Here is a 24,585-nt window from a genome sequence, read left to right as displayed (position 1 = left end):
TTCCAAGAGCTAAACTTAAAAGAAGTGGTGAGGCTGGTGGCCTTCTGCTGTTAGGCACCTAAAATCTGGAATATCTGACCGATAGAAAGTCACCAGGCTGATTCAGTGGAGCACTTTAAAAAACTGCTGAAAACACATGACTGTAACATGGCCTTCTCATAACTTCAGTTTAATTTAATCCTGATGCTCTGCATATTCAATTAATTATCATAACTATTCATGGTGGCTCCAATGTCCATACTAACCCCTACTTTCTCTTCTGTTCTTTTTACGGTTTTCTGGGGTGGCGACCTGCGCCACCACCACCTGATCAAAGCACCGTCATGTCCTTACATTTAAAGGCCAGAACTCCACATGACCGTCACCATCAAGTTCATCCATGAGTACCCTGAATACCAGGAGGACTGATTGAGGTCTTTGATGTTAGGTAGAATGCCCAGAGGGGGCTGGGTGGTCTTGTGGCCCCCTCCAGATTTTATTTTTTTCTCCAGCCGTCTGGAGTTTGTTTTGTTTTTTCCGTCCTCCCTGGCCATCAGACCTTACTTTTATTCTTTGTTAATTAGTGTTCCCTTATTTTAATTCTTACTTTGTCTTTTTTCTCTTTCTTCATCATGTAAAGCACGTTGAGCTCCATTGTTTGTATGATAGAAATAAATGTTGTTGTTGTTACTTGGGTCAGGGCTTCCACAGTTACATCTCTGGTCTGTTGGGGAGTTTGTGTGTTTAAAAGGCTCCTCTCATCACTCTGACTCTGCCTCGAGTCATGCAAGAACTTCCCGAGACCCCTCTAGCTTACTGGACTTACTGGATCTTAGAATTTACGGGACCCCTTCTAGCTCTGGAGAGGAAAGCATCCACAAGCTCTTTAAAAACAGTTGGCATTTTATTAAAAAGGACCAAACGTAAAGCCATTTAAACCTGCAGGGGACTCTCTTCAACCTTCTCTTAAGCATCCAATAAATGAATTTGCCACCTCTGTCTCCACAGTGACCCGTCCAAGATGGCACATCGGCCCACTAACTGTGTACGCTTGGTCTCCGCACATTTTCTGTGAGCTATCGTCCCACTCGGTGTGGTCTGTGTGGCAGTTCCACCTCAAACTTATCCATGCGATTACAACCAGCGTTGTCTCTTTTGACTTCATCACCACGTTAAGATTACAACCGAGATCGGTCCTGCAGATCAACTCCTGAAATGGTTGGTCATTAAACCTTCTACTATACATTTTTTGGGAGTTTTTCCATTACTTGGGGTTCCAGATCATAGCAACAGCTTCATACACCCAAGTGTTACACTACAGGGTGTTACAACAAGGATGGTCAGGTTTGAATCCCGAGGTGGCGGTTTCTTCACCACCAAAATCAATCATCAGGCCAGTGGAACACAATGGATGCGTGTCACCAATCATAACTTAACAATTTTGCTCACACAAATCAAATCCTAAATCCCTTAATCATCAGACGTCCTGCTCTAAACGTTCTCTAACTCAGTGTTTCCCAACCTCTGTGGTGCCATGACCCACTTTTTGACATGCCAGGGGTAGAGCGGGTTCATGGCTCTGAATGAATGACCAGCTTGTAAAACAATTCCATTTGGCTGTGTGGAGAAACATCTGGAAAGCCTACCACCAGGTAGAAATCAAGCAGTAGGGAATGCCAGGTTATTGGCACAGGACTCTCAGTAAATGTGTACAATCCATGTTGGATGGCTTTGAGCAGAGCTTATGAGTGATAAAACGCCACCGTTGAGATGTTGCTTTGGCCACCGTCACGTGTGTGCATGGGAGACCAGTCAAGAGCTCAGGTGATGGTAATTCTCCACCATTCCAGGGGGTGGCACTGTGTCATTACGCTCTGCCAACCGGAAGACTGACGGCTCTCCTCCGATGACGTCATTTCCGGTGTCCGCCCACCGAGTCCCGCCTCTTCTTACCCAGCAGCCATATGACCAGAAGAACCGCCATCTTTGGCAGTCAGAATAGGACTCCGGTCTAAGAAGATTCGTTTTGCGTATTTCACACGCTTCTCATTTTCTGTTTTCAACTTTATGAACAGACGGGGTTGGCCGTGAGGTGCCAGAAAACACGTTCATTGTCCTGTGTGTCTATTACACCACAAAGACAGGGGGCGCTGTTGAGGTAAGTTGTCGAAGGCTTGAGGAATTAGTTGGTCAGTCTCTCGTGCAGCCGCGGGGAGTTGATGAGGTCATTGGGGTGAGTCGTACCTGCATGCCAGGGTTCCTGCGGTGTGTGTGCGCACCCACGGAGCCGTATAAGTACAGGCTGGCATAGGAGATCGGGAGAAGGAAAATGAACCGCAAAGAGCGGAGGTTAATGGACAGAAGGAACGGCAGGAGTTGGAGTAATTTAGGAAGAGGCAGGTGGACGGGGATGGTGCTTCAGGAGGAGGCATGAGGATCAGGAGTGACCGCTGCCCTCCGGGATGTCTTGTCGCCGGGTGCGAGCGGGAATGTCTACGCCTGTCGGTGTCCGTCTCTCCGTGCTGCAAGGCCAAGGGAGGAAAAGTCAGAGAGGCGTCGGTTTGAAGAGGGAAGCACCGGGGAATGGAAGATTTGAAACACTTCTGGCAGTACTTTCACCTCATTTCTATATTGACATATTTTATTTTATTGACATTTTAACCTCCGCTTCACCGTTTTGAATGGGATTATTTATTCCGTTTGAAGCACTGCACTAAGGACACTGTTGCCGGTTTGTTTTTTGTTTCAATTCTAGCACTTTTGCACTTCTCCACCATCCCCTTTGCTCTGACTGTGATTTGTCCTCATCTGCCAGTTCATCCGGTTACATTACCGATGGTGTTGGGTTTGAGCTTCTCCTGAATCTGGAAGAGTGAGCTTGGAGCAGGACCCTCACCGTCACCTCCCCTCTGTGAATTCAGTGCAATAGCGTGAAGGGGGGGTGCAGGGGTCCAGCGCAATCCCCAGAGCATCAGAGTGTTGGATGAATGAAGCGCGATAGTCAGAGCAGTGGGTTGGGGAGGCCATCCAGGATCGGCCATGATCCCGCTCTAGCTGTTGTGAATTAACCCTTAAACCGCCGGAGCCAGCTACAGTCGGTTCCCAATGTAATTTGTCAGTACGTCGGCGACGTTCATTCATTGAACTCCGCAACCAGCTAAAGTCGGTTCCCAGTGCAATCTGCCAGCACACCGGAGCTGATGAGCCCGTGCCGTACATTCGTTGAGCAGTCAGCTCGTGACCACTGGCGCCCCCTAGTGAATCCGCGTCACTGTCCCCGAGACTGGCCTGCCAGCATCAGCGTTGGCCTCTGTGTGCTCACATGCAGCCAGCTCAAGTGCAGCTGATTTACTGAATTTTATCGATGGCGTCAGCTGCCCCTCGTACGTATCATAATAGATTGGTGCAGTAGTTCTTTTTTTTTATACTTTTTACAGTTCATTGGCAGTGTGTGAAATGATCAGAGTTACGGTAATTGTGATGCGTTCCATTAAAATTTCACTTTTTCTTTGTGAATTGTGACGTTTACTTAAAAAGTGCAGCAAAAAAGTATTTGGCGCCCCTTTGGTGTCCCAAGTATGTGGCAGTTCAAGGGTTAAGTGCGATCGTCAGAGCAGGGTTAGGGGAGGCCATGATCCCCCTCTAGCCATTGTGAATTAAGTGCGATCATCTGATCAGTGGGTTGGGTTTGGGGTTTTTGTTCCGCCACAGCATACATGCAGAGCTGCCGCGGCCCTCATAGCTCCACAACTTTCCAAACCTTCTACGTTTTAATCCTCAATCCCCAAAAAATTCACTAACATAAGAAGTTGCCACTAATTTCTGGAGACGGTTGCTGTAAAGAGTTCTGGGGTACTCACCCACTGAGGACCACAATGAAGTCCATCACGTTCCAGCCGTTGCGCAGGTACGAGCCTTTGTGAAACACGAATCCCAGGGCGATTACTTTGATTCCAGCTTCGAAACAAAAGATTCCAATGAAATATGGCTCCGTCTTCTCCTGCATGGTGGGGATGAAGAGAGGAAGAGGGAGAGAGACAAAGAAGAGAGCAAGTGAGTACCAACTCAATAACGATTAAACTCCAGGCTCTGTGGACAAACATCTGGAAAGCCTGCCAGGTGGAAATCAAGCAGTAGGGAAAGTCAGGTGATTATAAACAGTAAATTTATAAAAACACATTTGATGGCTTTGCTAAAAACGCCACAGCTGAGATTTTGCTTTGGCCGCCGTCACGTGTGGGCATGGGAGACCAGTCAAGGGCTCAGGTGGCACTGTGTCATTACGCTCTGCCGACCGGAAGACTGGCGGCTCTCCTCCGATGACATCACTTCCGTTGTCCGCCCACCTAGTCCCGCCTCTTCTTACCCGGCAGCCACATGACCTGAAGAACCGCCATCTTTGACAGTCAGAATTTGACTCCAGCCGAAGAAGACTCGTTTTGCGTATTTCACAACTTTATAAATAGACGGGGTTGGCCGCAAGGTGCCAGAAAACATTTTCATTGTCCTGTGTGTCTATGACACCACGAAAGACAGGGGGCGCTGTTGAGGTAAGTTGTCGAAGGCTTGAGGAATTAGTTGGTCCTCGAGGTCCTGAGCAAGTCAGGTGATCAAAGCTGCTTCCTGTGTCTCTCAGTTGTCACAATGCCATGAAGAAACAGAATTTGTATCGGTGTCATCCCTTCCAGATCAAACTTCAAAGGATTTAGAGGCAAAATGTATATTGTATTCGCACAATTGTTTTTATTAATGTTTCGATTACCATTTTCTTTTCATTTTATTTAGTTTCCTGTGGACTTTTGGGACAATGCTTGCATCCTTTTTTTTTAATGGGAAAGTCATTGCATTCTTTTAGAATAATTTGGAGCTTTTTCACTGTGTGCCACGATGCCATTTTATTATGCTAAGGTGCCCAGTGATCCACCGGCAGTGTGGGACCCCCGGCGTCACTGGTGGGATGATAGTTCAGTTGTCGCGTGTGATCTCACGCCATCTGTCATCCTGGTTTTTTGAGGCTCAACTTTATTACTAAGGACTTTGAATGACGGATAGCGTTTGGGGTGTCACGACAGATCGGACCACCTTCCTCATCATGAAATCTTTCTTCGTGTCGTTTGAGCCAGAAAAGTTAACAAAATGATACACGGAAACGAGTAACCCTGAGAGGCAAACCGAGTCTCTTGTGGCCCAGCGTTTCCACTTGTACGAGTGCAACTCTCTCTTCGGGTTTTTCATTTTGTTTTTCTTATTTATTCAGCTGCAAACGTTAAGGTTTTATAGTTTTGGAACCTGTAGAACTCATTTCTGGTCTTATTTTGTAGATTTACGTTGTCACACGCGTGCGCATGGGAGAAGGTCTAAGGTCTGAACTGGGAGTAAGACGCCGAGCCAGGCGCTGATGAACGGTACTAATGCCTTTTCTCCTTCTTCCACTGAACACCAGAAGGAAAGCCCACCTAAGACTCCGCCTACTTCCGCTGCTACAACACGCCCTCTTGCAGACCTCACTTCCGCCTGAGATCCCGCCCCTTCCTGTCCTCCACCAATAAAACCCATTCCTCACTCTCCCATTCAGTCTATTGTGACTCAGTCATTTATGAGTACTCTGCCCATCGTTATGGTGGTGCTTATAATATACGGAGTGGACTCCCCAGATCTTCACATTTGTTATTCCTCTGTTCTGTTCACAACGTGTTGATACTTTTTATGGTTAGTTTGACTGCTACAATCGGTTTGGTTCATTAACTTTTTAAGAGAACTCTTGAAGACTACGTGTTGTGATGGACGGATGGAGGAAGGCAGCTACTTTGGGACACTGCCTCCCCCAAGACGCTAGATGGAAACTTTCCTGCAGCATAGCGGTGGCCCGGATTCCCGCAGGGCACCATGGGATCTGGAGTTTGGCTTCACAGCCCTGATGGGTACCGTGGGTGCCGCCAGGGGACGCTGGGAGTTTTTACGGTCTGCCTAGCCCAGAAGTACTCCAAAGTCACGATGACGGAAGCCCCAAAGTACTTCTGGGCTGAAGATCATGCAAGTTCTCCATTTGACCACTTCCGGGGCTCAAGGACCATATGAAGGACTGCTGTGAACCCAGCAAGCGAGCCGGAGTCGGGAGGAGGTGGACAACGCTTGCTGGGAGGTGTGGAGGAGAGAGAATTATTACTACTGGGAACTGTGCTGATGGAATTGTCTGTTTATTGTGGCTGTGGTGCTTGAAGACACTATTTGGAGAAGAAAAGAATTAAAAATTCTCCTCATTGCTTTCACCCTGCGTCCCGCACGTCTGTCTGTTGGGGTTAAAGGGGCAACAGCTACCCCTAACATCCACAATGCACTGTGGGGCTTTGCAACTTGAAGAATTAATTTCAGACCTTTGTTTTCTTCTGGATGGGTTAAGAAACAAGATGAATAATTTTTTTAGCATGAATTTCAATGCCATTTTGGATGGTCTAGGATGCCACTATTTTGTGCAGGATGGTATGGGTGGCATCTCGCTGCACGTGTCTTTAGAAGTCAACTATTTAAATGCAAGGTCCATGCACTTCTTTGTTTCCTAGATTGGATAAAAACCGTGTTGGTGTGCGATTCTTGCACCAAAACCTTTTGGTTTTAAGGTCTTTAGTTTTTGATTAATGTTTTGAACACGTCAACAGATTGGTTCGATTTCTGGTAATGACTTTTCGACTACATCTCATCTCCCGATGCACGCCATTAAAAAATTCTCACTGAATGCATTTTACGCACATTTGAATAATTCACGGAAAAACCCAGTTTCAAAAATTCCATGTAAACCCTTGTTCCAGCAAGAGAAACCGAGATATTGGTCTCCGGGAAATTTAGTTAACACACGTAGAGTAACCCAGTTATGTGCCCATGTAAACCCTTAACCGGGTTGCAGTTACGGATTTTGTAGTCTCTGCATGTCTGTTGCACTCTGTTAGCCTGCGCAACTTTTCGGTTCCAGCAGCCACGGATACAAAATGGTGGAAGCGTCTACAAAGATCAATTCCCTGAGGCGAATGTTCTGGCAATCGCATTACTCCTTCTCTCATCTGAAATAATCTGACGCAATATTTCAGAAATCGTGAACAATGTCTGCATTGTCTAAATTGTCTAAGACTTAGTAGCACAATCCCAGTAGGCACGAGCTCCATACTTGTTTTCATATTCACGGTGTCCATTGATGATGATTTTTAGAGGATTTTTATGGCATCGGAAGCATTTTTTCAAACGAGAACTTCATAAGTCGACTCTCACGTCAAAATGGAGGTTTGTAGGAAAGTCGGTTTCTGCCTTAACTGGTTTACTCACTCAAAGCCTACATGACCATCTGCGTCAAAGCCTTCATGGTCCTCTGATTGTCGGACTATATGACCCTCTACCTCAAAGCCTACATGATCCTCTACCTCAAAGCCTACATGACCCTCTGTCAATCGGGATAATATGACCCTCTGCGTCAAAGCCTACATGACCATCTACCTCAAAGCCTACATGACCCTCTGCCTCAAAGCCTTCATGATCCTCTGAGTGTCGGACTATATGACTCTCTGTCTCAAAGCCTACATGACCCTCTGCCCATCGGAACTATATGACCCTCTGTGTCAAAGCCTAGATGATCCTCTGATTCTCTGACTATATGACCCTCTACCTCAAAGCCTACATGACCGTCTGCCCATCTGGACTATATGACCCTCTACCTCAAAGCCTACATGACCCTCTGATTGTCGGACTATATGGCCCTCTACCTCAAAGCCTACATGATCCTCTGATTTTTGGACTATATGACTCTCTACCTCAAAGCCTACATGACCCTATGCCCATCGGAACTATATGACCCTCTACCTCAAAGCCTACATGACCCTCTGCCTCAAAGCCTACATAACCCTAGGCCCATCAGGACTATATGACCCTCTGCGTCAAAGCCTGCATGACCCTCTGATTGTCGGACTATATGACCCTCTGCATCAAAGCCTACATGACCTTCTGATTCTCTGACTATATGACCCTCTACCTCAAAGCCTACATGACCCTCTGCCTCAAAGCCTACATGACCCTCTGCCCATCGGAACTATATGACCCTCTACCTCAAAGCCTACATGACCGTCTGCCCATCAGGACCTATATGACCCTCTACCTCAAAGCCTACATGACCCTCTGATTCTCTGACTATATGACCCTCTGCGTCAAAGCCTGCATGACCCTCTGATTGTCAGACTATATGACTCTCTACCTTAAAGCCTACATGACCCTCTGCCTCAAAGCCTACATGACCCTCTGCCCATCGGGACTATATGACTCTCTACCTCAAACCCTACATGACCCCCTTGTCTTGGATGGTTGTACTCACTAATCATGGAGACATGTTGCCTGTTGTTTAGCACATGCAAGTCAGAATTTCACTGGAAGTTGTACATGAGACAATAAGGACCCTATAAACATATCGCTCGCCACCCAATGTGCCACCTCACCGGCATCTAACTCCGCCCAGCCACCTATAAATCTCACCCCACCCACTTGGCTGTACTCAAAGATCTCGCTCCGCCCAGTCCTTTTGCCACACCCTCATAATTGACCTGTTGTTTATGTTTTACGTATTTAAAGTGTGTTTTGAGATTTTTCAGGTAAGGAAGACTGAAGTATCAAGATAAGGAAGTTCTTCCCACCAATCGTGGTGATGGAGAGTAGTCACATGGTGTATGTTGATTAGCACATGCAGGAAAGAATTGGACTGGACTTTGTGCATGTGGCAGTAAGGATCCTCTGAACCCATAAGTCTCCCATTAAGATTAGTAAACACATGAAAATGTTTTGATGTGCAGGTTGGTTGGCAAGGAAATAATAAGGGAAGCTCAGATTGGATAATCCATCAACAAACAATCCTGTTCTTTATAAAATGTATTCTTGCATGGATTCACTTTAAAAGGATTTCAAATGTATTAGAAGTACATTGTGTAAATAAAGCCTGAGGGTGTCGAAGCGCACGCCTACATACTTACAGGTCCTCTGGGATGGACGCGTTTTGCCCCAGTTGGACCACAATCAAATGGTAGCGATCAAGGTCAATTATCATGGTGTGATGAAGTGAACTCCCATCCAATCCCAACTCCCATCGCGTTCGCGACCCCTTGTTAGGCCTGTTGGTCGAAAGTCGAGACAGATTTGGGAGCCACGCATAGAAGATTAAGAAGTCGGGGAAAATGGGACACCCCCCCCCCCCACATTAAGCTTTTCCCACCTGTGTGAGTCATTAGTATAATCTTCATCTTCACAACAACACGGATTAGCCGCTGTTTTCAAAAAGCTCTTCACAGACGGTGGCCTGAAGCAGATTCTCCGGGGAGATTTCCAGAAGGAGAGGAGTGATCACGGTGCCTTCGGTGTAATTAAGTAAGCCGCAGGGACTCGCTGTCACTAAGTGGGCTCCTAATGGTCCGCCGTAGTGACTGTCATTACTCAGCCCATTTAATCAGCAGGCACTGACTCGAGCAATAATTTTACCATTTTTTTCATCTTTCATCCTGCTCCGTTTTAGCGATATTCATCTTTAAATACTGACAGGGCGAAAATGTAGTCCAGAAATAACATTAGCAGGGTTGCTTGGAGGGAGACCGTCGGGTAGGGAGATTCACCGGTCACGAGCAGTCATTTTGAAGGCAGTTTTTGTCCTGTTCTTATTTTAGTTCCATTTTTTTGTGCCAGTTCTTATAGGTTTTTTTATTTCTATAATGTTATTTTATGTTTTGCTTTGTTTTTTGTGGACATCGCCATTTTGTGGTTCCCTCCAGTCTGGTGGCCATGTTGTGTGTAATAATACGTTCTCATTTCTGTGACGTAACACCAAGAAGTTGCACATCATCATTTCATCCTCATTAGATGATTAAAGACGGAGATGCGCTTGTCCTGTTATCCAAGATTCTGGATGTAGTTAGGGTTTTACCGCTGCTCTATACCTGGTCTCTGTTTTACGCTGTTATGTTTGAGTGATTTGTTGGTTTTTGACATTTGTTTTTCGTAAAATTCATGTTTTTTTGTCAAGTCTTTCTTATTTTCTAATAATGTCTTTTGGTTTTCAGGTCATGTTATTGTAAGTTTTCTTTCTGCTTCTCTGTGTGTTGGGATGAGGAGAAGGGGTCCCCCGGGTGCTGCTGGTGGCGTACCACCCCAGTGCTATTTAAGAGTCGGCAGTTCATGTAATGAGCTACATGGCCTTGGGTACGACTTCAGTCCTTTAGACGCCATTTGGAGTTTCACTTTTTCACTCTCATGGAATATTGTGCTCTGGTTTTCTGGTTTTGTTTTAAAGATTCGTTTTTGGGATTGCAGACTCATTTTGGCTGCTATGGTTTTTCTTATAAGGCTCACCTTTAGAAATGCATTTTTGATTTTATTTTGAAATTTTTTTTCTTTGTTCATAAATATTTATGTGCATTAAGAAACTCCCTTTTGTGTTTGGGCCAGGGGTTCTGTGGTTCCCTCCTTCCCATTCTCAGCTTTTTGAAGTTGAAAAGTCTACCCTTCTTCTTGGGCCTGTGTAGGTCAGCAGCCTGCTGCTTGAGTTTTGGGGTGAGGCTCATTTTAATTTCTAGGCTTCACTTCAATCCTGAAGCTTGATATTCGTGGGCATGGCCTGAGTCTGAGTTTTGTGAGCAAGCATAACTCGCAACAGAGACGTACACACATTTTAATTTTAGTGTTTAAAGAACTCAGGGCTTAGGGACTTTTGCATTTTATTCTGACTCCATTTTAGTGCCTTTCTATTTATCTATCTATTTTATCTATCTATTATATAGTGTCTTCTATCTATCTATCTATCTAAGTGTATTTTACCTATCTATCTATTATATAGTGTCTTTATCTATCTATCTATCTAATAGTGCCTTTCTATAATATAGTGCCTTTCATATCTATCTGTCAATCATATAGTGCCTTTCTGTCTATCTATTTATCTGTGTATTTTATCTATCTATCTATCTATCTATCTATCTATCATATAGTGCCTTTCTATCTATCTATCTATCTATCTATCTATCTATCTATCTATCTATCTATCTATCTATCTATCTATCTATCTATCTATCTATCTATCTATCTGTGTATTTTGTCTATATCTATTATATAGTGTCTTTTATCTATCTATCTATCTATCATATAGTGCCTTTCTATCTGTCTATCTACCTATCTATCATATAGTGCCTTTCTATCTATCTATCTGTGTATTTTGTCTATATCTATTATATAGTGTCTTTTATCTATCTATCTATCATATAGATAGAAAGGCACTATCTATCTATCTATCTATCTATCTATCTATCTATCTATCTATCTATCTATCTATCTATCTATCTATCTATCTATCTATCTATCTATCATATATTGCCTTTCTATCTATCTATCTACCTGTGTATTTTGTCTATATCTATTATATAGTGTCTTTTATCTATCTATCTATCTATCATATAGTGCCTTTCTATCTATCTATCTATCTGTGTATTTTATCTATCTATATATCTTTTAGTGCCTTTCTATCTATTTATCTATCTATCTATCTATCTAATAGTGCCTTTCTATAATATAGTGCCTTTCATATCTATCTGTCTATCTATCCGTCAATCATATAGTGCCTTTCTATCTATCTATCTATCTGTGTATTTTGTCTATATCTATTATATAGTGTCTTTTATCTATCTATCTATCATATAGTGCCTTTCTATCTATCTATCTACCTATCTATCATATAGTGCCTTTCTATCTATCTATCTGTGTATTTTGTCTATATCTATTATATAGTGTCTTTTATCTATCTATCTATCATATAGTGCCTTTCTATCTATCTATCTATCTATCTATCTATCTATCTATCTATCTATCTATCTATCTATCTATCTATCTATCTATCTATCTATCTATCTATCTATCTATCTATCTATCTATCTATCTATCTATCTATCTATCTATCTATGTGTATTTTATCTATCTATATATCTTTTAGTGCCTTTCTATCTATCTATCTATCTATCTATCTATCTATCTATCTATCTATCTATCTATCTATCTATCTATCTATCTATCTATCTATCTATCTATCTAATAGTGCCTTTCTATAATATAGTGCCTTTCATATCTATCTGTCTATCTATCCGTCAATCATATAGTGCCTTTCTATCTATCTATTTATCTGTGTATTTTATCTATCTATAGATAGATAGATAGATAGATAGATAGATAGATAGATAGATAGATAGATAGATAGATAGATAGATAGATAGATAGATAGATAGATAGATAGATAGATAGATAGATAGATACAAAAGGCACTATCTATCTATCTATGATTTAGTGCCTTTCACATCTAACTGCATCTTCCATCTTTTGCACTGTCACAAATGGCCGGAGGTGGACAGTTTCAGTGCCCTCCCCCCTCCCAAGTATGACATTGACAGACTGGACATCTTCTTGGCCCAGTACTTACGCTCCTCTTCTCTACTCTGTCCAAGTCTTTCTCCCCTTGTTATGTTTATTTCCGCTTCACCGTGTTGGATTTCGAGTGATCTCTAGAAGATCTCCAGATGCTGCAGAAATAGCCCTTTCCTTTGCTAATGCCATGAACTTCAGCTCCATTTCTGTGCCCGTGTAGGGATAATAAATCACTGGGACACGGTATGGCCAGTCTTATTGGACACCCTGGGGGCAGATAGCCCTTCTATTTTCTTTTGTCCAAAGTGGATTTGAATCTTCTATTGTCTGAGGCTTTCAATTCCCAAAGGGTCATCTGGAGTGGTCAGATTCACTCGGAGCGGTGCACTTCGATGGACCCTGACATCCAGCCATAACGAGATTAAGAGCTCAGTGTGCCTTGGCGTGATGAATTTCTCTCTCCCCCGGTTATTATTGGCGGCACGGGCTTTTCTCGTTTTTCACATTTGCCTCAGACTCCCCCGTTGTGGAAGAATTAGAGAATTACAAATAACCAGCGGCCCTGCTAAAGAGTTTAAAGATGTTAATGACTTGTAATTGATGCATCAGGATGACTTGCCCTGCACGACATAATAAGTGGAGTGCTGCAGGCTAGCCAATTCAACAGCGGACAGGGAAATTTGGGCGCCATGCTCTTAGTAATAAGCTTCAACACAAAAGGTCAGCCCCAGAGGTGCTGCCGACTACGCCGCCCCAGTTTACTCTTACTGGGCTGTGCTTCCCAGCAGCTCCCCTCTCAGCCCAGACACTAACAAGACGCACAGAACTGTGGCATTTCTCACCCAATCTGGCAGACTTCAGAGTTTTTCTTGCAATGCATGACTCAGAAGCTCAGGCTGTGCTCCATGTGAGGAATGCCGGGTCTGGTCGAAGTCAAGAAAAATGGGAATGCGGAGACTGACAAGTGGCAGTCGACTTTCAGTTGGCTGTTGTCAACGATCCTCTGGGGACGTGTTTTTGATGGTTGGAATTCCCAACTGTTCTACCAGCATTGGAGAAATAATAGCAGGAAGAAAGGGCAAAAGAATGGAGTGGGAGATGAAATCGCAAACCAGGAAGGCAAACTAGAAGCTAAAACAGAAATACAAAGTCTGAGAAAGCTAATCAAAAAGTCAATTCACTAAAGGTTTAGGCGATGTGGTATCCTTCCCATGATTTAGGATCTAGGCTTTATTTATTCTGCATTTTTTTGGGATTTATTTTGATATTTTAGCTAACATAGAAGTGTTAAAATGAACCATTTTTCTATTTTTCACGTGTTTAACATGAATTTGCGGAGTTTTGAACCCCACGGAATGGGACTATCACGTTGATTTTATAAAATGCGCAACAGTTATTAAGTTATGATGAGTTAGCATCGGTCATCGCTACGGTGATGCATCCCAACAGCCCTTGGGAGTGCGAGTCACATGACGTCATTTGGCATAAAGGTCGGCTCAGAGGTTTACTGAACACCCGACGTGATGACTCCACGTTTAATTTCTCGCCGTTTTTCTCCGACTGACTTACTGGTTTTTTTCAAACAAAATTCTTTTTCTGGCTTTAGACTGGGTTTGCGATTCTCTCACAACTGGTCAGCTGTCCTTGTCACCTCCTGATCCCAATTTCAGATTGTCATCGTCTCAAGTCAGTACACAACGTGTTTGGGAATTTCTTCCTTTCTGTGTTTGTGATTTATATTTTTAATATGTTATTAATATTATTTGTTATGCATCCCTTTTTTGTATGTAGAGCCTTAGGGGGTGGGGCCACCTAATCCTGCAAAATGTGTTGGCCTGTTTATTTATTAATTATTATTATTTTTATTAGTTTTTTTTTTTTATTTATCACTTAAGTGCCGGCCCTGCGGTGGGTTGGCGCCCTGCCCGGGGATTTGTTTCCTGCCTTGTGCCCTGTGTTGGCTGGGATTGGCTCCAGCAGACCCCCGTGACCCTGTAGTTAGGATATAGCGGGTTGGAAAATGACTGACTGACTGACTTAAGTGCCGAGCCATTCGCTTACCCGCTTCGGTTGTTCCCTTTGTGGTTGTAAGTTTTGTTGTTCTTTCTCTGTGTCGAGATCTGTTACCTTAAGAAACGTTTTCTTCTCTTCCAATAACTTCTTCTGTTTGTACCTGGAAGTCATTTAAGGGATTTTCAGCAATGCACAATTCAACATGTACGGTTATCCCCTTCTTTGGAGTTTGTTCAAATGTTAGGATCTTCCGCTTTTAGAATTTTTTGAGTAAACTTCTGTGCCGTCCCGATCTATCTATAAAAGCCAAATACCACCGACTCACTCATCACGAAATCTCCCAAACCACGAGGACTTGAAATCTGGAATGTAGGTTACCCTTGGCCCATAGGTGCTCGCTAAGAAACGGTTTGAAAAATTTCCTGGTCCAAGCGCAAAATTTATTATAGTTTTTTAGACCCGTTTGTATGTCTGTCCGCTTTTCATGAGAGAACTACGTCACGGATTTACATCAGGTTTTTTTCTAGAATTTTCTTGAACATTCCGGTTGATTTTGCGACTTCTCTCATCGCGCTAAGAATCACAGTTCACTTGCAGGAGTGAGATATTCACACTAATCAGAGACAGAGCGTGTGGGCCGAGGGGAGGGGGGAGAGTGACATCAGGAGCGGGGGGCCGGCGTGTGTCCTCACAGGTGGCGCAGTGGTAGTGCTGCTGCTTTGTAGTAAGGAGACTGTGGAGGATTGTGGGTTCGCTTCCCGGTTCCTCCCTGTGTGGATAGCGCTTTGAGTACTGAGAACAGCACTATATAAATGTAATGAATTATTATTATTATTATTATTCACTGTCCTGTTTCACTAATATGCTGCCAAAGCTGCATGGGGGATGGCTAGTCCACCTATATTTGGATTATAAGGTTTTGGGACTCAAAGAATTTGGATTTGGGGTTTAATTTCGTCTAGAATCGATTCTGATGAAGCTCATTATTTAATTACCTTAAATTGAAATGCACCTGTATGGTTGCCGCCATATTGAGGTTCAGTTTATTTTCATTTTTTTTAAACTTTAATTGAATTTATTTAAAGCATGTTACATTCCATACAATCAAGTCAAACACGTATGGTCGCTGCCATATTGGGGTTCTGTTCCTACCATCTCCATGGAGATCTTTCCCAGAGTTCTCCAGTGTGCACTCGATTTTGTAGTCAGTTCTGTGACGTCACTAAGATCACCCTCTGGCGTTTCGGGAGTATGACAGACAGACCGTACCTTGCTTGTTTTTTTCCCCCGAATCCCCCCGCTATTGTTTTTGACTCAATCGCATTCCGGCATTGACAAAAGATCTCCTGGTCTCCCGGTTGGGACCGCTTTTGACTTTGAATCTCGAGGTCATTCTCATTTCCTGGTCTCTCACACATCAGTTTTCTCAACAAAATAAGCAATTTCATGTTTTAGCCGTGACGCCATCTTGTTTTACTTGCCATGATGCGATCATCCATTGTTACGCTGCAAAAAATGAAATCTAAGCAAGTGAAAAGTATTTATATCGTGACGTGAAATCCTGTTTTCCTCATTGTAGGAATTATCGACTCGTCAAAAAATTTGCATTACGATTATTTAGCTTACTTTAAGAAATCTCGTCAAGTAAATTTCGCTTACCCCATTGGCAGATGTTTTTGCTAAATAAAAGCAGAACAACTTCCACTTAAAGTTTTTTTGTCTCGTTTTTTGCGGTGTACAGTTTTGGCTTCAGAGGACGCTCGTCGTGGTGTCACTAGCAAGACAACATTAAAAAGCGTAAGCCCCAGGAATGTGAGGTGTTCAGGACGTAATGAATTACTTTGTGAGTTAGAAGTGAGCACATAACACCCATTCTAGCTTCCCCTCACTGGTTACCAGTGTAAGTAAGAGCAGATTTTAAAGTTCTTCTTATAACATAGAAGGTCCTGAATGGAGATTCGTCTCCTTACTTGGCTGAGCTAACCGCACCATACACTCCGGTCCGACCCCTTCGCTCTCTTAATACTGGTCTTTTGGTCGTTCCCTCCATTAGGAAAAACTCAGTTGGTCAAAGAGCATTTGCTTATCGGGCCCACCATTACATGTAAGACAAGCCCACTCAATCGAGACTTAAAACCGACCGTTACTCACTTCATTACAGTGTGCCTTAGAATCCAGTCTGCTCTGTCATCCTCGAAATGTTCCCTATTATATTATTCCTTTGTTGACATACCGTAACTTTGAATGTTATTTTATTCCAGTTTTATTTGCTATTATTCCTTTTGTTTTACTTTCATTTCTGTTTAATTTGAATATTTTATATTATGGTTTATGTATTATGGAAACGTACTCAGAAGCGAGGAGAGTGTGATGAGAAGATGGAAAGAGGACTTTGAGAGGCTGATGAATGAAGAGAACGAGAGAGAGAGAAGGTTGGATGATGTGGAGATAGTGAATCAGGAAGTGCAACGGATTAGCAAGGAGGAAGTAAGGACAGCGATGAAGAGGATGAAGAATGGAAAGGCCGTTGGTCCAGATGACATACCTATGGAAGCATGGAGGTGTTTAGGAGAGATGGCAGTGGAGTTTTTAACCAGATTGTTTAATGGAATCTTGGAAAGTGAGAGGATGCCTGAGGAGTGGAGAAGAAGTGTACTGGTGGGCCAATATTTAAGAATAAGGTGGATGTGCAGGACTGCAGTAACTACAGGGGGATAAAATTGATGAGCCACAGCATGAAGTTATGGGAAAGAGTAGTGAAAGATCAGTTAAGAAGGGAGGTGATGATTAGCGAGCAGCAGTGTGGTTTCATGCCAAGAAAGAGCACCACAGATGTCATGTTTGCTCTGAGGATGTTGATGGAGAAGTAGAGAGGAGGCCAGAAAGAGTTGCATTGTGTCTTTGTGGACCTGGAGAAAGCAAATGACAGGGTGACAAGAGAGGAGTTGTGGTATTGTATGAGGAAGTCGGGAGTGGCAGAGAAGTATGGAAGAGTGGTACAGGATATGTATGAGAGAAGTGTGACTGTGGTGAGGTCTGCGGTAGGAGTGACGGATGTGGAATTACATCAGGGATCGGCTCTGAGCCCTTTCTTATTTGCAATGGTGATGGACAGATTGACAGACGAGATTAGACACGAGTCCCCGTGGACTGTGATGTCTGCTGATGACATTGTGATCTGTAGAAACAGTAGTGAGCAGGTTGAGGAGACCCTGGAGAGGTGGAGATATGAGAGGAGAGGAATGAAGGTCAGTAGGACCACCAATACAGAATACATGTGTGTAAATGAGAGGGAGGTCAGTGGAATGGTGAGGATGCAGGGAGTTGAGTTGGTGAAGGTGGAGGAGTTTAAATACTTGGGATCAACAATAATTAATAATAATAATTCATTACATTTATATAGCGCTTTTCTCAGTACTCAAAGCACTATCCACACAGGGAGGAACCGGGAAGCGAACCCACAATCTTCCACAGTCTCCTTACTGCAAAGCAGCAGCACTACCACTGCACCACTTGTGAGGACAAATACTTGGGATCAACAGTACAGAGTAATGGGGATTGTGGAAGAGAAGTGAAAAAGAGAGTGCAGGGAGGGTGGAATGGGTGGAGAAGAGTGTCAGGAGTGATTTGTGACAGAAGGACATCAGCAAGAGTGAAAGGGAAGCTCTACAGGATGGTAGTGAGACCAGCTATATTATATGGGTTGGAGACGGTGGCACAGGAGACAGAGCTGGAGGTGGCACAGTTAAAGATGTTAAGATCTGCACTTGGTGTGACGAGGATGGACAGGATTAGAAATGAGGACATTAGAGGGTCTGCTCAAGTTGGACGGTTGGGAGACAAAGTCAGAGAGGCGAGATTGCGTTGGTTTGGACATGTGCAGAGGAGAGATGCTGGGGATATTGGGAGAAGGATGCTAAGGATAGAGCTGCCAGGGAAGAGGAGAAGAGGAAGGACTAAGAGAAGGTTTATGGATGTGGTGAGAGGGGACATGCAGGTGATGGGTGTGACAGAGCAAGATGACGAAGACAGAAAGATATGGAAGAAGATGATCCGCTGTGGCAACCCCTAATGGGAGCAGCTGAAAGAAGAAGAAGATTTTATATTATGTTTTATGTATTCTTCTAATTTGTACAGTGTATTGGGACCATCCTGCATGGTGATTTTTGCACTTTAAATAAAGTTGATTGATTGATTGAGAAGTAAACGGGAACTGTTGTATTAAATATTGAAAATACAGGGTGGCCCACAAAAAAGTGGCCCACCTCCACCGAGACAACTGCCTGATCAAATCTGGTACTCACATTTACAGAAGATGCTGAAAGTGATCTCCTTGTGATCTCTGTGCCCGTGTCAGTCTGTTCGTGTACGCTCTTTGCAACGTCATGGGATCGACTCTCTGTATCGCATTTTCAATGTTCAACTTTGTCTCATACATGCAGCCCCTTTAAAGACCCCACACGAAATAGTCGCCCGTTGTTAAGTCACGCGATCATGTTGGCCATAAACCCTTGCTAATAATCCTTTGGTCAGGGAAATGCTCCCGAATAACAGGCACAGATATGCGGGAAGTATGGCAAGTTGCACCATCTGCCACCACAAAAGTAGTTTCCAGGGGACAGACACCAAGGAAACAAGGCAGACGACCTGACCGCAGCCACCTGTCTCAAAGTTGGTGGGCCACCCTGTAATGAATGATGTGCATCAATTTAAATGTTTAAAGTTTAATAACCTTGATTGTAGCAGAAATTTGTCAGTTTTCACCCTCTGATGGTGGTCCGTAGAGGGCTACTGAAGGATCAAAAATCAAAAATAACCACATATTCATTGTCGACGACCTTGAAATTGTCTGAAACGATACCCCACAAGCCTAGGCTTGAAAGATGACATTTTTAATCTTCGGGGGGGAGTCCTGGGACCACCGGTAAATAATCAAAATATCACAAATATGATCAATATTTGTGTTTAAAAACTTTAAAAAGATGTATTTTTCAAATCATATGCAGGTTAGTGTGGATTTGGGCTTACCAGCTGGTCCCCTCTCTTCCCCGACTACATTCCAGTTTATTCCCAGTCAGCTGCGTTCTTCTCCTGGTGGCTGTGGAACAGCCCGGCTTTCATCCCTGGTCAAGTGGGTTCTCTTTATTTTTTAACATTTTTTATTTTTAAAAGTTTTGTTGTAAATATTGCCATTGATTGTTTTTGCTCTCTTGTCTATCTATATTCTCGTAATGAATATTTGGTTTAAAGTATTGTTTTGTGTCCGGTTTGGCTCCTTCATGGAGTGGAGAGAAGGAAATTGATGATATCTAGCAGGATTGGGTCAGCTTAGCTATTAGCTAAACACACAGGCTTGATGGACCGAATGGTCTCCTCTCGTTTCTCAAATTTCTTATGTTCTTATGATAATTTATTTTGTAGATTGTCTTAATAATAATAATAAGGTAGACCGCAGGTGCGGACAGCAATGTAGACTGACTGGTAAGCTGAGAGTTTTGTCTTTAGACTCATCTCCCACTTTAGCACCAAGGAGCAGATCAGCGCCTACAGAACAGCTGCCTCCACTCTAATCCACTTGTTGACTTCACGCTCCTTCTTCCATTACTCTTAAATAATATCATGAGCTATTTGAACTGCTCATCATAGGACTTCAGACTTGGAGGGACTGATCCTCGTCCCATCCCTTTCACGCTCAGCAGTGAATCGCTCATGCTGAAGGTCACAGTCAGATCAGGAAAAGGCTGACAACATCATCTGCACAAAGCGATCTGAAAATGATAGTAGGCCTCATTTGGTCATTAGGTGTTTGGAGCTTGCTGATAAGAAAACCTGAGGCTTCATTTCAGACGTTTAGGCCTTTGTTTGGTATTCTGGGGCCAGGGTTTTTTTTATGTGATTCCCCCTCTTACCTTTCAAAGTGTTAGCTTTGGTTTCTGATTCCCATTCAAGTTTGTCCTTGCTCTACTTCCGCTATTTGGCAAATAAATCTCTGAAATTGAAGACTATTTAAAATTGTGCAGTGACCCCAGGGTCCAGACCTGAGAGGGAGATGCTCCTTAAGTGGCCTAGACATGTCCAAGGGGACAGTAAAACCTGGAGGTCCCAACAACTGAAGCAGTGTGTCCCTCTTAGGCCCAAACCCTGGGGTTGCTACAAATGTTTTGGTGCCGAGTGTTTTGTATAATAGGATTCAGTTTTTCCTGGAAGGCAAGGCCTCATTTGGGCATTAGGAGTTTGGAGTTTGTAGATAAGAAAGTCTGAGGCTCCATTTCAGCAATTTAAGTCTTTTTATGTTACTGTAGGGCCAGGGTTTTTTTCTGTGATTTCCCCCTCTTACCTTTCAATGTGTTAGCTTTGCTTTGATTCCCATTCAGGTGTTAATTGCTTTTATTTCAATTATTTGGCAAATCTTAAAAATATCTAGTGACCCTAGGGTCCACACTTGAGAAGGACACACTCCTTAGGAGGACTAAACAATGTCCAAGGGAACAGTAATACCTCGAGAAGCCAAAGCAGCTCCTGGTCGTAGCCACCTAAGCAGTGTCTCCCTCTCAGGCCCAAACCCTGGGATTGAAACAAATATTTTGGTGTCGAGTGTTTTGTATAGAAGGCTTTGGATAAACCTGGAAGACAAGGCCTCATTTGAGCACTAGGAGTTTGGAGCCTGCTGATAAGAAAGTCTGACGCTTCATTTCAGAAGTTTAGGCCTGCATTGGTATTGTAGGCCAGGGTTTTTTCTGCAATTTCCCCCTCTTACTTTTTTAGCTTTGTTTTGATCCCCATTCAGGTTTTTATTGCTTTTATTTCAATTTTTTGGCAAATAAATCTTCAAACTGATGAACTGTTCAAAATTGTGTAGTGACCCCAGGGTCCAGACTTGAGAAGGAGACGCTCCTCAGGTGGCCTAGACAATGTCCAAGGGGACAGTAATACCTGGAGAAGCCAAAGCAGCTCCTGGTCCTGGCCACCTAAGCAGTGTGTCCCACTCAGGCCCAAACCCTGGGGTTGCTACAATTGTTTTGGTGCCGAGTGTTTTGTATAATAGGCTTTGGTTAAACCTGGAAAGCAAGGCCTCATTTGGGCATCAGGAATGTGGAGCCTGCTGATAAGCCAGTCTGAGGCTTCATTTCAGACGTTTAGGCCTTTGTTTGCTATTGTAGGGCCAGGGTTTTTTTCTGTGATTCCCCCTCTTATCTTTCAGAATGTTAGCTTTGGTTATTGATTCGCATTCAAGGTTTTCTTGCTTTATTTCCAATATTTGGCAAATAAAATTTCAAACTGAAAACTGTTCAAAATTGTGAAGTGACCCCAGGGACCATTCTTGAGAGGGACAATGTCTAAGGGGACAGTAACACCTGGAGAAGCCGAAGCAGCTCCAAGGTCCCAACCACCTCAGCAGGGTGTCCTTCTCAGGCCCAAACCCTGGGGTTGCTACAATTGTTTTGGTGCTGAGTGTTTTGTAAAGTAGGCTTCAATTAAAGGCCTCGATCAGGCATTAGGAGTTTGGGGCTTGCAGATAAGAAAGTCTGAGGCTCCATTCCGGAGATTTAGGCCTTTATTGGTATTGAGGGGCCAGTTTTTTTTTTTTGGAGTGTTTATTGGTTCTTGTATTAGAAAAGCCTGCCCCTATTTTTGCTGAGCCTGTGCAGGCCTGAAGCCTGCTTTTTGAGTTTGGCCGTTAGACGCCAGTGAAGCTCAGTGGCCTTCTTCTGGAGGCTAATCCTCATTTCCAGGGTTGATCGGTACACGGCTGTACTCCATCATTACTGGTGTGGATTACATTTTATAGTCTGTTTTATGACTTTCCATTTAATTTTGCCCCCAAATCCTTTTAATCACCCAGTCCTCGCATTAACATTCAATCAGTATTTTGTGATATTGTTTTGTTCCTGATTACAATGCAGGGCTCTAACCAAAACCAAATGGCCCCTCATTCTCATTGTGTTCCTCTAGACACCTAGGAGTTGGCTATAAGCCCAGTGTACCCCATGACATCCTCACATTTCAGGGGGGCAACGCTACGACTTGTCCATTGACATTGTCACCCATCCCTCTGACAGTCAAAGTTTTGCAATAGTCTTTCAAATGTGGCATCTCAGGAGAAGAGGAAAACAAGAAAAGAGGTCACTCACCAGCCGCTTGGACATGGGCGTTTTGTCTTCTCCAGGAAGGTGCTGCTCCAGGGCCAGGACGATGCAGTTGGCGATGATGGTGGCCAAGATCATGTATTCAAATGGAGTGCAGGAGAGTCAAGGAGAACCATGAGGAGTACGGACAACAGCAAAAACACACATAGGCAGGTCGGCAGGAGAGCAGAAGCGGGCAGATGACTTCTCACCTGCCCAAACGCCAACAGGATTCAATCGGCCAATGCAGCCCAACAAGTACCTGCCAGAGCTGCTCAACGCAACCTTAAAAGGATTCAGGGAACTGTAAGAATACCACCGGCACCCATCGCCAAGCTCAGAATCATCCGTCTCGAAGCTGAAGATTGAGCAGAATTCATAAGAACCAGCAAGCCCACTGGCACCATCAACCTAACCGGGCGCTCCAAATTAATGGGCATGAGTTAAGAAATCGCCCTCCATAGGGGGCAACCTAATGCAAGACAGCATGGGATGTGGAGGTGGGCGTCACCCGTGTGGAGACTGGTGAGGCATGAGGGTCTCATACTATCACATGAAGGTGGGCTTTTGAGCAGAGAGTGCTGGGCGTGCAAAAGAAACTCTGAACTAGAAGGAGCGGCGGCTGCGGAGGTAAGGCTGTCTTTGATTAATCACCGCTGCTAACAAATGCCATCTGCTTCATCCTGCTAACTTCTGGCTCTCAGGATTGCATGCAGTTGCCTTAGAAACTGTGGAGGCCAATTAGGAAGCGGCGCTAAGTGGTGCTGGGCCATGCTGCCTATAAATAGAGAAGGCTGGGGGTCCGCGAGCCGCGGCCCGCCAAACGCCACGGCCTCCATGCGCCTCGAACTGCCCTTCACAGTTTATCGCTTCAATGCAGAAATGCACCTTCAGTAATTAAAAACCTGAATGGCCAGATTAGTACAAAGCGCAACGGCAGGCAGGCAACTATAAAAGGAAAACGACAAGCCCTCGGGCACAGCTGCCATGGCACCAGCACACCCTCCTAGAGCGGTACGACGGCCGGTGCCCACCTGCGACTTGTTGAATTGAATTTGTGATCGGCACCTAACTCTCCGAAAATGACCAAACCTACGGAGTCCACTGCAGTACCATGGGGCTTGTGGGCTTAACCGTTATATAGTGCCATCCATATCTATCTATTATATGGCGCCCTTCACATTCTATCTATCCACTATATAATCCATCCATCCATTTTCCAACCCGCTGAATCCGAACACAGGGTCACGGGGGTCTGCTGGAGCCAATCCCAGCCAACACAGGGCACAAGGCAGGAACCAATCCCGGGCAGGGTGCCAACCCACCACAGGACACACGCAAACACACCAAGCACACACTAGGGCCAATTTAGAATCGCCAATCCACCTAACCTGCGTGTCTTTGGACTGTGTGAGGGAACCGGAGTGCCCGGAGGAAATCCACGCAGACACGGGGAGAACATGCAAACTCCACGCAGGGAGGACCGGGAAGCGAACCCAGACAGGTCTCCTAACTGCGAGGCAGCAGCACTATCCACTGCGCCACCGTGCCGCCCTCCACTATATAATGTCTTTCATATCTATTTTTCATATGGTGCCTTTCATTTCCAGCTACTATGTAGTGTTTTTCATATCTGTTTGTCAGTTTATCTATTTATTATACAGTGCCATTCACATCTCTCTGTTTGTCTAATATATAGTGCCTTTCTTATCTATTTATCTCTCTATTATGTAGAGCCTTTCATGTCTATCTATTGAGCTATTTTTGTGTGACTTTCTTTTCTGTGCATCTATCTGTCATTCTGTCTGTCTTATATGGTGCCTTCCACTTCTAGCTATTATATGGTCTCTTTCATACCCATCAATGTATCTATCTCTCCGTTATATAGTGCCTTTCATATCTATCTAATTTGGTGAGCCTTTATTTTCTGTGTATTTTCTGGTTATTTTTCACTTGTGTTTCTCCCTGTGATCATCCCTACTGTCTGTAAGTATGTTCAAGGTCAGGGGTGCACACAAAGATGCCTGCTTCTCTATATACATAGATGGGG

At 43.9% G+C, this 24,585-nt stretch overlaps 1 protein-coding gene across 5 annotated transcripts in view; it reads right to left on the bottom strand.

The window, feature by feature from the left end:
- The window catches only part of LOC114659767 (voltage-dependent R-type calcium channel subunit alpha-1E), a 207,554-nt gene extending 183,993 nt beyond the window's left edge, over positions 1–23,561 (bottom strand). For all 5 annotated transcript variants that reach the window (XM_051933031.1, XM_051933034.1, XM_051933032.1 and 2 more), the window contains exons 1-2: positions 22,542–23,561; positions 3,840–3,979 (exon numbers count right to left, since the gene is read on the bottom strand). In XM_051933031.1, coding sequence (XP_051788991.1) covers positions 3,840–3,979; positions 22,542–22,634 — 233 coding nt within the window. In that variant the 5' untranslated portion in view covers positions 22,635–23,561. The remainder of the gene's footprint in view (positions 1–3,839; positions 3,980–22,541) is intronic.
- Positions 23,562–24,585: the final 1,024 nt, after the last annotated feature.

Source organism: Erpetoichthys calabaricus, chromosome 10 (assembly GCF_900747795.2).
Source record: "Erpetoichthys calabaricus chromosome 10, fErpCal1.3, whole genome shotgun sequence".
NCBI classification, from domain to species: Eukaryota; Metazoa; Chordata; class Cladistia; order Polypteriformes; family Polypteridae; genus Erpetoichthys; species Erpetoichthys calabaricus.
This window is presented reverse-complemented; position numbering and strand designations above follow the sequence as displayed.